The 17,546-nt window shown below is 36.5% G+C and overlaps 1 protein-coding gene across 5 annotated transcripts in view; it reads right to left on the minus strand.

The window, feature by feature from the left end:
• TBCK (TBC1 domain containing kinase) overlaps window positions 1-17,546 on the minus strand; it is a 196,148-nt gene that overhangs the window by 76,303 nt on the left and 102,299 nt on the right. For all 5 annotated transcript variants that reach the window (XM_046656525.1, XM_046656526.1, XM_046656521.1 and 2 more), the window contains 2 exons: window positions 15,242-15,278; window positions 14,118-14,279 (listed from right to left, as the gene is read on the minus strand). In XM_046656525.1, the coding sequence (XP_046512481.1) occupies window positions 14,118-14,279; window positions 15,242-15,278 (199 nt within the window). The remainder of the gene's footprint in view (window positions 1-14,117; window positions 14,280-15,241; window positions 15,279-17,546) is intronic.

A 17,546-nucleotide genomic window follows, 5' to 3' on the forward strand; every position in this document is an offset into this window, starting at 1 on the left:
TTCGGTTTTCCTTGCTTTTTTAAGTGGGTTACTGCTGATGTAACTGCTGTCTGTCTTCCAAGTATTTGCCGACACTTCTTGTCTACTAGTGCACTTCTGACATTCTCTTTGTTCTTAGAATTAGAGTTTTTTCGCTCCTTTACTGTCACATTCGTGACGTTTTAGAAGGGAGAACAGATAAACATACATATAGAATTTGTCATTCTTAATTGGAAAAGTTTCCAACTTTAAAGGCTCTGATTCACAAAGGGCGGGAAATGGAGTTAGGAGATGGGTGGGGCGGGCTTCAAACCTGGCCCCGGTCCAGCTCCAGGCCTGCAAAGGGGCAGGGAGATATCTGCTCAGAGAGCAGTACAACCACCACATGCTGAAAAGGGCACCAACCTGGGCGGCAGCACCATCAGTGATTCAATTCCTTACCAGCTGGATGGCTCTGGCCTACCCATTTTTCTGCCTCTCTTTTCTCAATCATAAAATAGGGAATTATTACTGAATTCCTGGGAGTGTTATGAGGAATAACTAAGATTATTCCAGCACACAGCAGGGACTCAGGGTTTTACAGACAAACTCAGATATATGAAATGCATGAAAGATTTCAGCACTTTAACTGAAATAAACAAAGTTATCAGCCTTCGATCCCAGTTAGTCTGCCTTCTGGTTTTAAACCCAAACAAAATACAGGCTAATTTTTCATTTTGCACTTGAGAGATGTCTCTTAGAAAGAGATTGCCTTTTAAAAAATATTCTTTTTTATCTTTCAAAATCCAAAAACTTGGAATATTATTCAGTGATAAAAAGAAATGACCTGTTAAGCCATGAGCAGACATGGAGGAGAAAGTCTGAAAATGCATACTCTGTCATTCCAACTACATGACATTCCAGAAAAGGCAAAACCAAAGATGGTAAGAAGATCACTGTTGCCAGGGGTTTGGGAGTGGGGAGTGGGGGAGGAGGAATGAAGCACAGGGGAATTCTAGGGTGCTGAAACCGTTCTGTATAATACTGCAGTGGGTCGTTCTGTATAATACTGCAGTGGTGAATATCACATTATGCATTTGTCAAAAGCTGCAGAGCTGTTCTACACAAACAGTGAACCTTAATGTAAACTATGGGCCTTAGTTAATTATATTGTATCAATATTGGTTCAACAGTTGTACCAGTTTAACACATTAAGGCAAGATATTAAAAATAGGGGAAATTAGGAGCAGAGAGGAGTGGAAATACAGAAACTCTCAGTACTATCTGCTTAATTTTTCTATAAACTTAAAACTGCTCTAAAAAAGTAAAATCTATTAATTAAAAGAACAAAAAACAGGGACAGGAGTGACATCGGTAAAAATGGCAGAGTAGATAGCTCCAAAGGCATTTTTTGTTTAAAGTTTTTTTCCCCAAACTAACGGAAAAAGTTAAAAATCTGCAATCATCTCATCGCTGTATTATAACCTGATTTACCTCTTGGCTGGGGTAACAAATTATGACTTTTCATCCACATGCAAAGTAAACTCCAATGCCAAAAAATACTATCATTAAAAAAAAAAAATCCCCTTGCATTTTACAGGACATAAAATGAAAACTGGATTTGTAAGAATTAAAATAATAATTTTATCCTAATCCTGTAATCACATGACAAAGAGGCTATTGAAGCCACTTTGGAGTACCCTGGTTTACCCAGGATGTTTACTATATTGGGCAATTTGACTGAAGCACTCCTTTCCCTCTCTAAAGTTCTCATGCGTAGTTAACAACAGTGTGCTTGTTGTTCCATACCACCCTTTGTTTGAGATAATAAGCTCAAAGTTGTCTCTGTGAGGCAGCTAGGGAATAAATAGCCAGGAGAACTGCTAAGGATAGGAAATAAATTATTTTGTGTATCCAAACCACAACTATAAAACATGGCTTGCTTAAATAAGAGATGTTGTAGAGAGAATGTTTTATATTTAAAATAGGTTAAAATTTTTAAAAGTCAAGTTTTTACTTGCTGTTCACTAAGAAAGGACTAACACATGCAGAAAGAAAAGAAATGATCAGTATGTTACCTGAGGGTTTTATCTAACATCAGCTATCATCATTCTTGTTAAAAATGAGCTTCCTAGGAAGTCAGAACTGTACTTCTGAAGCTACGAGACTGAGCCATTTGAAACTGCCGATGTGGAAAATTCTACTTTTGTAAGCAAATACCATGTTCCCATGGATGGTGACAAGCACTGGATTTGGGCTCCAAATGCTAGTTACTAGCTCACATATCACAAGGAGCATTCCACAACATCACTGTGTCTCAGGTATTTCAAGAGTAAAATGGAGGGAATAAGAAAATCTACCTAACATAGTTGTGATATTTACACAAGATAAAAAATTTAAAAAGCTTTGTAAACTCTAAAAGTGATTCAGAGTTGTTATAACTAGAGATCATCTACAGTGCCCAAATTTTCCATTCACAATCCAGCTTTTGAAATGAAGTTGACTATATGAGAGTTAACAATTTGCAATCTTAGGTTTAAATATTATTTCTTCACACCACTGTGTCCATAAGGGCCCCTGGAGTCTCTTTACTTACACTGAACTAAAGTGAGTTCTCACCATAGTCCAGGCATAGTACTAAGTGCTGAGGGATCATAAAGATGACCAATTGCTGAGAGATGGCGGAGTTGTCTTGTCAGAGTGTTTCCACTGAGCACCTTGAGTATTTAGTTAAGAACCTGGAGATGCTGCATTCTTGGATTGAGTAAAAAATTGAGACCCACTTTAACAAAGAATAAAACTAAATAAACATGAACCAAAGAACCCACCAGTTATTTAACTGTCTAGCAGAACAAAACTCAATACTCTAAAGAAAGATGATAAAATCCACACTTCTTACAATGTATGTTTATCAATATCCCATATGTGGGGCCGGCCTGGTGGCACAGCGGATAAGTGCGCACGTTTCGCTTTGGTGGCCTGGGGTTTGCCAGTTCGGATTCTGGGTGTGGACATGGCACCGCTTGGCACACCATACTGTGGTAGACGCCCCACATATAAAGTAGAGGAAGATGGGCATGGATGTTAGCTCAGCGCCAGCCTTCCTCAGCAAAAAGAGGAGGACTGGCAGCAGTTAGCTCAGGGGTGGCCTTCCTCAAAAAACAAAAAACAAAAAACCCCATATGTAATAAACTAGATATGCAAAGCAGAAACATGTAACCTATAATCAAGATGATCCAGAATCAGAATTAGCAGACAAGGACTTTAAGGTAATTACTATAAATATGTTCAAGGACCTAAAGTAAAATATAGTCAAAATGAATGGATAGAGAAATCTAAGCAATAAAAAAGAACCAACTTGAAATACTAGAACAGAAAAGTACATTTATCTGAAGTGGAAATTTACTAAAAGCTCTTAAAAGCAAGATAAATACAAAGAGAACTACACAGGAGCAAAACATAGTCAACCTGCTAAATACCAAAAATAAAGAGAAAACACAAATCTATAGGAAAGAATGAAGAGCAATGATAATGGAAAATATGGTGGTAAATACAAAAGATTAACTTTTTGCTTCTCTCAATATGTTTAAAAGGCAACTAGCTATTTAAAGTCAAAATAACAACATTGTATTGTGGAGTTTATTACAAACGTAGATGTAAAATGTATAGCAACAATGCCACAAGATATGGAAGGCCAATGGAATCAAATTTTTGCAAAGTTCTTACATTTTCCATAAAATTGCACAGTCACGCATCACTTAACAAGAAGGATTCGTTCTGAGAAATGTGTCATTAGGTGATTTCCTCCTTGTGTGATCATCAGAGAGTACTTACATAAACCTAGATGGTACAGCCTACCAAACACCGAGGCTGTATGGTATTAACTGTATGGGACCACTATCATACATGTGGTCTGTTGTGGACTGAATGTCGTTATGTAGCGTGTGTCTGTACCACATCAACTCTATGTAAACCGTGGTAAGTTAAGGATGCAGATCATAGTCCCCAGAGCAATAACCAAAAGGAATTCAAAAGGCTAAACTAAAAGTCAACAAAGGTATTAAGATAAAATGTTAAAAATATTTAATTAACCCAAAGAAGTCAGAAAAGGAAGAAGAGAAACACAGCAGATGTGGCACTAGAAATAAACTAACCATATGAATAATCACATTAAAGGTAAATGGACTAAACACTCTATTTAAAAGGGAGTAAACATCAGACTGGATAAACAAAGCAAGAAACAACTATATGTGTAAATTACATGTCTATGTGTCTGGACAACTATATGTCTGAAAGTGATACATTTTAAATATTTTAAATACATAATATTTAAATTTAAAGTGACAGAATATAAATATATATTTAAAATATTTTTAAATTTAAATATTTAAGTTTAAGGTCACAGACAGGTTGAAAAAAATATAGAGAAGAAATACCATATAAGGACTAAGCATGAGAGCATGAGAAAGCTCATGTGATTACGTTAATATCACACAAAGCAGATTCCAAGGCAAGGAGTATTACTGAGATCAAGAGGCACATTTCATACTGATAAAAGGTTCAATTCTTCAATCCAAGGTCTGCGCACCTTTTTTTCCTGTAAAGTTTTCTTTTGTGTGTGTGAAATTTTCAGCTGGATTAGAATGGACAGGCTAGGTTTGGGGTTATATACTAACTGTGCAATTACACAGCATCATTTATTATACTATTAAAAACTTTTGAGCATTTGAATAATTTCATTAACATCCAAAACCATAAGGGTGATCTGCAACCTATTAATCTACCTGTCTTAACAATGAATATTTTTGGACAGAAAGAAGTTATTTATAAAAAGAAGTTGAGAAGTATTCTAGGTATGGATGTTCTATGACATGATAACATGCCAATAATAATACAATGGAACTTTCACTGCCGAACAGACAAAAAACTATAAAGTTGTTTATCTTTCTAGTAGAAAACAAGGTGAATGGAATGAAATATGCATATCATGAAGCATTCTCTACAAGGTAAATTACAAGGACAGTGCTCCTTGACATCCTCGGGTTGACAGCACCTCCATCACCATTAAATGTACCGAGATGAAGTACATTACAGTGGGTAAATAAGCATAGATTTAAGGTCTTCCAAAGAAAGACCCAATAATCTTGAGTAACTCACTGGTCCACATTTTAAGAGTGTTTGTAATGAGTATCATCTCTAGTCCCAGGAATATATGGATAGAATGTTACTACTAGATAAAGAGGATTCCAGAACACACGAAATCTGCAGTGAGATGGCAACTTACTAAGATTTTACAGGTGCTAAAGAGAAACAGTATCTGAAAGTTCTCTGAGGACTTTGTTGTGTAAATTATTTTGGTAAAGATCTAAATTCACTAGGTACTCTTTCACCATATTCTTGAACTCGTCCCAGGCCAGCTGCTCTCTTTGCTTAGAAGTGTAACATTTTAGAAGTGTCCAATCCATTCTCCACACTACTCTCAGAATCATTTTCCTAAAATATAAATCTGATCATGTCATTTTTCTGCTTAGACTTTCCAATCGCATATAGAATAAAGTTCAAATTTCTCAGCATGGCATGCAAGGTGCCCATATTCAGGCCTCTATCCACCAGTATTTATCACCCCCATCAGCACTGTTACCCCAGCCCACCAGCTCCAGCATCTCTCTCCCATCCTGCCCTCCAGTCAGTCTGTTAGGGTCCTTCGTACACCAAGATGGTCATGCAGTTGCACATCTCTGTCTCATCCTTATGCTATTTTTAAGGCCTCCAGTGCTTTCTCCTCACCCCCCTACATGGCTGGTACTGTGTCTTACCTTTATGGTCCCAGGACATAGCACTGCGTCTGGCATGTAACTGCATTTATTAAACATGCTGAATGAATAAACTGACTTATTTTAAGGTCATCCACTTCAGTTGCTTCACAGCTCAAAAACACTCCAGCAGAACTGGTGAGTCTCAGTGATAAATACGGTCAAACGTTTGCCCAAGAGTAAGTCTATTCCTGCCTTGCCTTTTTGTTCTAAATCCGGTATTGTTCATAAGCCCACATTTATTGGAGTTCAGCCTTACTGACACCACTATTAATGTGTGTGATATTTTTGGATGATTTGTCCTTGTTATGTGCTCCTTTTCATATTCTTAGTTCAATTCATGCTTCAAACATCATGAAGATCACAAAAAATCCCTTTGCGTTTCCAGCAGGGAGAGTGGGAAAGTAGCCATTTTAAAATATGCCCAGAGATTGTGTTCTCCTTAACAAGGCCTGCCCTCCAGGGAAACTACTTTACCTGAGCCTAAGTGACTGGGGGAAGGGAAACACTCAAGTCCAGCCCACTCTAGCCTTCCTGTCTCACCGAACTGAACCGGGGCAGGCACTAGCAAGCATTTGCAAAGGTCACGGCGCAGGGGCACAGGACTGAGACCTAAGGACAGGAATACAGAACACTTTCCCTTCCCTACAGTTTTCCTTTACATCAGTAGGGCTCCCATACAAAGGGGAGTACAACTGAAAGAACTGCACATCTCAGACCTTACTTAAGAAGGAGTCTCTAGGGAAACCCAAAGATAACAGGGGAGACAAAAGCAAGGATATCAGAGAAAATTTTAGTCTCTGACTAATCTTCAAATTATACTTGTCATTTTGTCACCCCAAATCTCCAATAGTGCCTTAGCTTCTCAAGCTAGGTGCCCCATAAACACCTGCGACACAGATCTAAAACTTTACTCTCTCTCTTTCCTAGCAGCATGCCCCTCACCCATTCCCTGACTTGCTCCCACCTCCTACCTCAGTTAAGGTACAGGAACACATCCACACGCCTAACATCCCACTGGAATCCAAATCCTGATTCTACAGAGCAGTTCTCAGAAGGAAGTTAAACTCCCTCGCTGAATTAAAGAACTAGTGGACGAGCCAATCAAGTAACTTATTGGAAGCAGGAGGTAATAGGATAACACAAGTTAGAAGTGTCAGCCATAGTTACAGGGTACCATTGGATCATCTTTAAATAATTATGTGTGAATGCTCTGGGTGAGTACAAAGAAATGAGAAACTGTAATAAAATTAATTATTAATCATACATACACACACACACACACTCCTAGTAGGAAGTCAGTACATGTTTGTTGAATGAATGAATGAACATATTTTAAAAACACAATCTTGGTTATGTAGTGGAGGGGGAAAAGGATGGTACAATATCTTACTGGGTTCCTACTTTCACTCAGCCATTCAAATGCATGACACGTGCATGCAATTACTGGCACATTTTGCTAAGCATCTATCATCTCTGCTGCTTAACGTCTACAATGAAGTGAGAAATAAATAGGAAATGCAATAAGCATTCTGATATATGGATACTTACACTGTTTTCTATTCTTAACATAATTGTCTTTATGCAGCTGAGTAAGTAGCTACTATGATGCAAAGTACTGGTGTTGATAACAGCACACAGCACACTTCAGAGAAAAGAACAATGTGGCAGCTTGGAAGATTTCATACCAGGTCAGCGGCAGCCATCATTTTCTCTTTGTCTTTTACACTTAGAAGGGAATCAGAAACAAACCAGGAGTCTGATTTTTTTTGGCAACTAACCAAACCTTGTGCTCAAGTTCAATAAGCATTTTTCATATGGTTGATAAATGTTTGTACGGAAGGATTGAAATGGTTTGAATTTTTCAAAGTAATTAAATGTACTTTCTTGTATTAAAAGTTAGAAAATTGTAGTTATTTCCTCTATGTTACATAAGACTGAATAAATAGCCTATGAGCACCATGGCAAATCATTCCTCTTCTTTTCTCTAATCTAGTCTATTAGTTTTTTATTTTTATTTGTTTGACTCAGCACATTCCCTGCAGACTTCAAGGGGACATGTAGTAAGAAGTTACTTTCCATTCTATGGAAGACCATCATTTAAGACAGGCAGCAGATCAGGTTACTTTCATTTTTGTATAGACACATAAGGCTAGGTAGAGGGGGGAAGAAAACAGGTCCCATGAGTATTATTACATTATTAAACTACAAAACACGCATGGAGCAATGGATGTTAAACGTCACTTGTAAGTATGATATATTTTGGTCCTTAGATTCTTACCTATCCATCAGCAGTATACTTGGGGAAATTTTAAACACAGTTTCTAACTTTTAAAGGTCTCTGAGGTTGATTGATTACTTTTAATATACTTTAATAGTGAAAAACGTCCTTCTTTAAGTGTTCTGCAAACCCAAGGCACATATAAATACTCAAGGGTAAAACAAATTTCATCATTGGTGTTTTGGAACAAAATATGTTCAATAACTGATCTAAACTATAATTTTTGGACTGCTCAAAAAATTGAGAGAGCAGAAACCTCTCAATCATAAAACAAGCAGCTCTCCTCTAGAGAAGAGCCTTCCCACAGACTCCTGACAGCTTGGGATCAGGTTTAACATGCATTAGTGCTACAATCTACTCTCTATTTTCAAGGTAAGCAGAACATTCTGATCAACCCTGACCTTCTTTTTCATTACAGTTCCCAACACACAAAAAGCCTTTCTGTTAACTTTATGAGCTACGTACATTTTGCAAAATTAGTGGTATGCTTCAAGATCAACAACTAGATCAGTGTTAAGAGAATTCTTCCAGTTCATAGAATCACCTCAGAATTTGAGTCTTTACCAGTCATTCCACGGGCTTTGCGTTTTTCATGAACATTTATTTTCAGTTTGGAAGTCATGCATTCTAACATCTGTTCAAATTTTCCCCCTTTCCATAAAATAATGAAGTATTTTCCCCACAAACAAGGCTGATATAACCTAATGAGATTTTGAAAACAAATTTCCACAACTTTTATTTCTGTGACTATGCAATCATGTTAATAAAAACAAACTATTCTTTCATCTACCTTTAACCTATTTTAAACTTGTAAGAATTTAATATTCCACCTAAATCTCAATGTTAATATGTAATTTTTATGGGTGTGGTGGGGGAGAGGAGGACCATAACTAAAATCCCCATATTTAATTTCCACTGTGATTGTCCTTTTGCAATTCCATGAAGATGGAATTAGCAATAGACATGCATTAACATCATGTAGCTGCAAGCAGAAAATTATTAATGGAATAATATTAAGTGAATAATTAATGGGTTCTCAGCTTCAGGTAAAGTGGTGCTAAATCTGACAGGGCTGACGATACAGAACCTCACTGAACAACTGTGTACTGCCACTGCTCCACTCCTTCATAAATCAGCTCTCCATCCTGTATCTGGCTACAAGCCAGAAAGAAGGAATTATAGATAACTATTGGGAGCACTTATGTTAAGAATCTTCTGCTTTGCTCATGACAGAGCTCCCTGAAAGGAATGCAGAGACCAGAATGCTCAACAAATATCCATATAGCATTTGTATTTTGGTACCTGACGTTATTTTCGATGACACTTTTTACTCTTTCAAAAACACTGAAAAGAAAGAAAATATCTCTATGAATATATTTCTAAAATATCCCTGATGTGCCTGCAAGACCCTGCAGGATTACCCTTTGTCCACCTCTCCATTCTCTTTTCTAGTCACTTTCCCTTTTGCTTTAAGTACACTCCAATTCCTTGAGTTGTTTGGGGTTTTGAGTATTTTCTTCCTCTGTCTAGAAGATTCCCCTCTCTTTCTACTTCCCACTGCCCAATGTCACTTAATTAATTTCAGACATTACCTTAAACATCACTTACTTAAGGAAGGTTTCTGTAATCTCCCAGTCTTGGTAGTATCCCTGTTATAAATTCCTACTGCTGCCTGTAGCACTCATCATCATTATATTGATCTAATAAAGGAGTCACAAATTAGTGGCATACTGACTACAAGCATTATACTTGGCTCAAATTTTATAGTTTTTAAAAATTTGAGCCACTGTTTACAAATGGAAGATTACATATAAATATTACGGTAGCCTTATTTCATTTATATTTATCCCTAAATGAAAGCAGGAAAACGTTCATGGAAAACCCAGACCACTTCTCACTGTCCTTCTTTCTCCCTTTCCCACCCCAGGGATCATCCAAAGTACCTTAAAATCTATGAAATTTCACAAATTGAATTGCATTCTCTCCTTACTTTCTCATCTTCATCAATATCCAATTCCATCTTGGGGATGAACAGGAAAATAATGAGCCTTGCCTTTAGAGTTTGCATATTTTAGTACTTTGCTCTATTTCTTAGTTTTTATAACTTGACTCATTTTGTTTCAGTCTCAACATATTTGGATGTTATTTGAAAAAAATGGCCTGGATTTCTTATCATAGATCTTAGGCAACCTGGCACATAACTATGTTACTAAAAAAATGTACTGGTTTCATGAAATATTCCACGTTATGCTTATAATGAGAACCTGCATTACAAAAGTGCTTTAAGTGAGAATAGATAAGTACCTTTCCTAGCTACTTAAGGCACTAATACAATATTTTGGGGAACTAGTGAAGTGCTACATAACAGTGAGATGCTACCAGTATTTTTCAGGTATGTGTTGAAAATGAATCCTATTGTAAAATACGTAGGTAATACCGAAATGAAATCTTCTAAAATTTTATTTAAAACTTTTACTTCCAATTAAGCTTCTGTAATAAAACATACAACACACAATTAAGATTTTTCAGCCAAATGCTAATTGCTTCCTGCAAACAGGATTTGAAACTTTTCATATGCTTAAGTCTCTTCAGTATACTCAGTATTTCCTTCTAAAATAGTTTATACATACGTATTTCTTGCTCTTAATGTTAGAGTAACTATTTTACTTTAACTACATTAATTTACTACACTAAATTAAGTGTTCTTCCACACAGATTTCACAGTTTCTTTCTACACGTTCTCTAAGATAAAGGTCTTTTCTGCTTCTAAATATTCCTATCTTCGAAGATGCTCAAGCATACAAAGATACGCATTCTAAGAAATTTATTTCAGCCATACAAAATGACATAAATACGCTGAATTAATTTTCAACTGTACAAAGAAAATATACCAACAAAACAAAAAAGCATGTAAACATCTCCGCTATTACAAATCCACTCTAAAATCATTACCATTTTGGTTTTATTCAGATTATCTTATTCATCTTGAAAACTGCTTGGATGTATCCTCAAAAAAAATTTGTTTTAAATCAGCCAGATGGACACTACAGCAGAATAATATTGGAGAGAGCAGGTGGAAGGCTGACAGACTTCATCCTGTAATCGGGCTGCAAGAGCGGTAACCATGGAAACTGTTCTCTTAACCCCAGTGGCCAACAGACCGTATTGAATGGCACTAAGGCAACCCCATCGTTTGTTCCAAAATATCTTGCCACTATTTTCAGATTGTTTGAGAACTGCCAGATGCACCAATCTACCATTATTTCCTGGAGTATGAAAATGACTCACACACCAATACATGTCAAGGACTTTGAGCACCACTCGTACTTCCTCGGAATGTAACATCACACTGTATTATCTACTGCAAGTGAACAGAAATGGGAAAAATTTTGGGCAAAAACAATAATGCCTTTCTGCTGTTTTGTCTCTTCAAGAATCAAAGGGTTAGCATAAGGTGAAGAAGAGGAGAAAGAAAGAAGAAGGAACTTACAAGCCTGAATGTTACACATTCTTTGCATATTTAAAATATTAAATATGACATGTACTTTAAAAAAGCAGTTACGCATACTTGGTACCAGGTTTTGTATCAGGTGCCCTATGCATATTATCTTTAGTGCTCACCATACCACTAAAGCAGCTATTATTATCTCCATTTTACTGAAACTTTCATAATGTTTAGGATTCTCTTTCCAGTGAGATGAAAAACTCGCCCGCATTCACACAGCCACTGTGTGCCGGAGCTGGGATATGAACTCCTATCTGCCTCATTCTGCAGGCCCCTCGTGCAGCAGCAGAGCCACACCAGAAGTCTCCCAATTCACACAGGCAGTGATGGCGGAGCTCACTTAGAAATGGCGCCTAGTGTGTCTGTGCGTGTATCCATCTGAATTCACTTTTTAGGACTTTTCATGACCACTTTCCAATTTCTTTAAGCATCAAGTACAGTTAGGGGACTCGACATGACAGAAAAAGATATCTGTTTAGGTCTGTTTAAGACAGACATCCCAATGTGTGCACTGAGATTACAAATACAACCAATGCGGCGTAGTTAGGGCAGAGTCTGCATTTACATCCTTTCTTCTTTTTCTTTCCAGTGAGAGTTTTCCTATAAACTTTTTCTTCACCAACAGGAATCAAATACAGTGACCAAGCAAGTGATGAGCCAGAATAATGACACTGAGGATCAAGGCAACTTCCATCAACAGACGGCACCCTACTTCAAAAGTTTACCTTTTCAAGAGTCAGCTCTAACAAACATATACTCTTACTTTGTGATTTCAGAAAAAATTTTAACAATAAGCAGAGTTACTACTAATCTGTTTATACAAAACAGATTCCATCCCCAGTGTTTCACTGGCATATTTATATATGAAATTGGAATAGCATTAACTTCGCTTGACTTGAAAATGCAAAAATGCACAATCAGCATTCCTAATATATATTTTTTTAGAACAGACCAAAAAAATTCCTTTTTTTTTTTTTGAGAAAGAGTAACCCTGAGCTAACATCCACCACGAGTCCTCCTCTTTTTGCTGAGGAAGACTGGCCCTGAGCTACCATCTGTGCCCATCTTCCTCTACTTTATATGTGGGACACCTGCCACAACACGGCTTGACAAGCGGTGTGTAGGTCCATGCCTGGAATCTGAACCAGCGAAGCCCGGGCCACTGAAGCGGAATGTGCGAACTTAACTGCTGCACCAGTAGGCCGGGCCCAGCCCCCCCGCAAAATTCTTTTAATTCTAATCAATCATCCTCTGTTTACTTTGGCAAGTATGACAGGAAAACATCTGTGGGTACAGACGGTATTCCTAGTTTGTGAAACTAGCTTATTTGTTACTGTCCAACACCAAAAGGCAAAAAAAAAAGGACAGATAACTTGATCTTCATAAAGAATCTCCTAGAAAAAAATAATATAAGAAGTAAACTACTATTTGGTCATATAAGAAATAATTTATTTTAATTAAAGTTTGATAAATTAGAAAGCTGATGGTGATATTTTTAATTTTGGGGGAAGGGCAAAGAAGAAGTTTTAAATAAATTGAAGCATTTTTGTTATTATTTCCCCAAAACGCATGAAGATTTTCGACAAAGAGAGCTGGTGCAGTGCCAGGTGCAGATCATCCACTAAACATAAAAATCAGGTCTTCCTCTAGAGAGCGCTTCATAAATACACAATCTTAAGGAACCTCTCTCTCTTTGGTTTTCAGGCAAATTTATCTCGTGGATAATTTTAAGTATGTTTATCGTCAGCAGTCACGTGCGCCTGCTGGAAAACCTGGAGAACAGCGATACACTCAGCAGAAGGTTGGAGCCGATGAAATGCTGTCTGAAGAAAGAAGAAGTTTTCTACCGGAAAACCATTTCGGTTTCTGCAAAAATGTAGTTTAGTTTTCTTCTCTCACAGATTGTTACATCCTACGTGACCACGTTACTTTCATCTTTTCAACCACAGCATCAAAGCTTGGACCACCACTGCATTCCATATTCCTACACTTGAGCATTCAGCTCCTAGATTTACAAACTCCTCACCTGAGGATACAATATGTAGCTTAATATGTAGCTATCCCGCATTGTATGACATCGAATTTCCCCGCAGTGTGACTTGCCCTCCTAAGCAGACAGTGTTTCCTTTCCTCTAACTGCCAAATTTGTAGCAAGCAGCTATGGATGGGAGAGAGCAGAGTTCCATGTGAATTGCACCTTTGTACAAACATAGCATCTCAAACACCTTCCCAATGGCCTTTATTTACTCCCTATCAACTGAGGGTAAACAGGCCTGTCCTAAGCAAAAAGGCAAATATGTCATTCCCCCAGTTTTTTTCCCTTTTGGTGGCATCACTGACATGAAAGTAAGCCACAGTGAGCTACGATGAGCCAGTTTTGTATCTACAATGCTGGGCCACAGAAGAGGCAGTGTAAGAGAAAGAATCCAGAGAAGCATGATGAGGCTCAAGCAGAAGAGATTCTGAAGGCGTGGGTGATTGTTTTTGCAAATCGCTATAAGAATGCCTCATTATCTTATAATTAAATATGACTTAGTGAGTCCATCTATTTATATTATACCTGGTAAATCAGAGAAGAGAAGAATGCACTCATTAAAGCCATTAGCCAAAAGCCGGTCCCGTAGCTGCTGAAGAATTGCTACTCCAATACAGAAGGGGAAAGAGGAATTCCCAAGTAGTAAGGTATCCCAGAGGTGGAAAATTTTGTGCAGTGGAAATACATCTGTAAACAAAATATGAATTAATTAAAATAAAAAACAAAAGAAGAAAAATTAAAACAATAACAAGCTACTTTACTAGACATGACAATTACCTTATGATCAAAGTAAAACTTTTTATAAAATGTTTACCTGGCTTTGTACATTTATTGCTTCCTAAGGCATCTTAAAAACTGAAAATCAGATTGCTCAAATAGATGACATTTTCTAACCTCCATTATCAATTTGGTATAGTTATTCCATTCATTATATTCCTTCTTAGAATTCTCCAGTTACATTATTCTCACAAGTTGATTTACCTAGATGAACTGTAGTATTGTTTTAGATTCAGTATTGTTACACTTCTATTACATACTCTAAATAATTGCTTTATTAGATTCCTATCAAAAAATCCGATTAGCAATTTTCTGTTTTTTGAAATTTCTTCTTTTAATTTAACAATACTGTGGATCTTTGCAGGCAAAGGCATATAGATCTACTTCAAATATTGTACTCCATTTATTATATGTACATATTTAAGTAGGATGTCCAGTGGATTAATATTTGTAACTGATTAAAGCATTACACATTCACATAATCTGCTTAATTTCTAGAGGAATTCCAGTTTAGGAAACAAAGTATTAGTTATTAAAGAACCTCTAAAAATTGTTTGATTTGGGTGTAAAAGTTGCCTTCCAAAGCTTTACATAAATACTACAGTTAATGTTAATTTCTTTTTCAATAGAGGGCAGAGATTTTATGATGTCACGACATGTGAAAAGGGTTTTCATCCTATACAACACTCTTTTTGATATTCAGCAATCAGAAAATTGAAATTTTGTCTACCCAAATCTATTACATTAGTATTACATAAAGATGTTTACACAATTAAATCTACTTAATATGACTGCAACTATAAAATACAGGGGAAGAATGGAGCTGTCCTTTGCTAACATAATATTGAAAGAAAAGAGAAAATGATACTTACGAGTAAACATGGTGAGAAACCAAGGGATGGCATACAGCTATCAGCAGAAAAAGAGAGGGGTGTGGGGGATGGATAAAGAGGAAATAAAAGATAATTAGAATGATTAACAATAAACTAAATGGTAAAACACTCCATGTTTTAATCTACTTCACTGACTAAAATAAAAGGGAATGTAGATAATTATAATTATCACAAATGCTCTATTAAATAACGATGCCTATTTGCACAAATGATGCCACAAATGATGCACATAACCCTTCTGCCAAGGATTATTCCAGAGGATGTCTTCATTTCATGAAAGGACACACTCAAGACAATGGCTAACCCAAAATAATAGTAGCAAGCTAATTCCAAGGGCGTACGTCGCAGGTCATACAAAATATTCCTGAGCTTTTAACAGTCCTCATCAGTGCTGAGTTAGCTTACTGAATATTTTTGAGAATTGATGAGATGATACGTGCAAAGTGTTCAAATGTCTCATAAAAAGGTGTTATGAAGCATATGCTTTTTATTACACTTTCTAAATTAATAGGAAGCTTCATAATAGACTAAAAGTAGTAAGATCTAGGAATGAAATAATTTGGTCCTTTCGCTGAGTGACAAATTTATTTTCCTAAGTTTACTATCTAGGAATGAAAAAAAACACACACATACACTTTCAATTAATTTTGTGAGATTTTAGAAGAGAATAATCATTGTTAATTTCTAAAAGTAGAGCAAAATCGACTTTGTCAATAGCAAGTATCAAAAATCAATAATTTATAGAAAAATCTGAAAGTTGATTTTACTTTTTGCATCAAGGTAGGCTATTATTAGACAAAGATTTTTGTACTACCTAAAGGCTTAAATATATTTTAAGCACCTATCCATTATGAATTTATGAGTGGAACTGCATATATCTTTGCATTGCACACAATTGAGTATTTATGCTACCAAAATGCTAGTCAAAAATAAAAGTGTAATTATATACTACGTTAAAATCGAAGTACTGTAAGTGAAATAAAGCCCACTGCTCTCCACAGGATCATCATTTATATACACTGATACATTGACAGTTCTTTCAAGTGACATTATAAATGGGAAAACTGAGGAGTACAAAGGTATACGACTTCATTGTAATGAGCACAAATTGTAGAAAACAATAAAATATAAAATTTGAACTCTTCAGCCTAGTTTAAGTTTAAAAACAAAGTCAGCAGAAATTAGTTTCCTTACTATTATTCAATTTTCTTTTTTAAAATTATTTTATTGAGGTCACATGGCTTATAACATGGTGTAAACTTCAGGTGTACATCATTATATTTCAGTTTCTGTATAGACTGCATTGTGTTCATCACCAATAGTCCAGTTCTTTTGTTTGTTTGTTTGGGTTTTTTTTTTTTGAGGAAGATTAAGCCCTGAGCTAACTGCTACCAATCCTCTTCTTTTTGCTGAGGAAGACTGGCCCTGAGCTAACATCCGTGCCCATCTTCCTCTACTTTATATGTGGGACGCCTACCACAGCATCGCTTGTCAAGTGGTGCCATGTCTGCACCCGGGATCCGAACTGGCGAACCCCGGGCTGCCAAAGCAGAACGTGTGCACTTAACTGCTGTGCCACCGGGCCAGCCCCATGGGTTGTCTTTTTGTTTTCTTGATGGTTTCCTTTGCCTTGCAGGGCACTGTAGTCTGATGTAATCCCATTTGTTTATTTTTTCTTTTCTTTCCCTTGCCTGAGTAGACATGGTATTCAAAAAGATACTGCTAAGACCGATGTCAACTTTCTTTAAGGACATGACACAAATTATATTACCCTGTATCTTTTGATCAAAGCCAATATTTTGTCATTAGAAATGTTATCTGAATTATTTCACCAACAAGCTAACAATTCCTTTTCCTACACACTGAAAGAGTGTGTATAAGAGGAAACTACACAAAGCGAGGAGGGAACCACTGGAAAAGATCAGAGGGAAAACTCACCAGGCTCACACAAAGTGGGGAATAGTTCATCTTACCACTAGCCAGAATGGAAAAAATAAAAGGCTGTAATAAACAAAGTATTGGGTACAGGACTCCAAAGGGTACTCAGTAATGGGGCAAAATTATTATCCCAAGTTATGTTGCTCTGGTCTGACTGAATAAACCTTAAAATCAAGCCTTGAAAGAATCAAACTGTTTCAATGTTACTTAGCTACATCCCAAATAAAGCTCAAGAATATTTACAAGAATATAAAAGTATCCAATATTCAACAAGGTAAAATTCATAATGATTGGAATCCAATAAAAAATAGCATTAGTGCAAAGTACCAAGAAAAAAAATGACCCA

This window comes from Equus quagga, chromosome 3 (assembly GCF_021613505.1).
Source record: "Equus quagga isolate Etosha38 chromosome 3, UCLA_HA_Equagga_1.0, whole genome shotgun sequence".
Classification (NCBI taxonomy): Eukaryota; Metazoa; Chordata; class Mammalia; order Perissodactyla; family Equidae; genus Equus; species Equus quagga.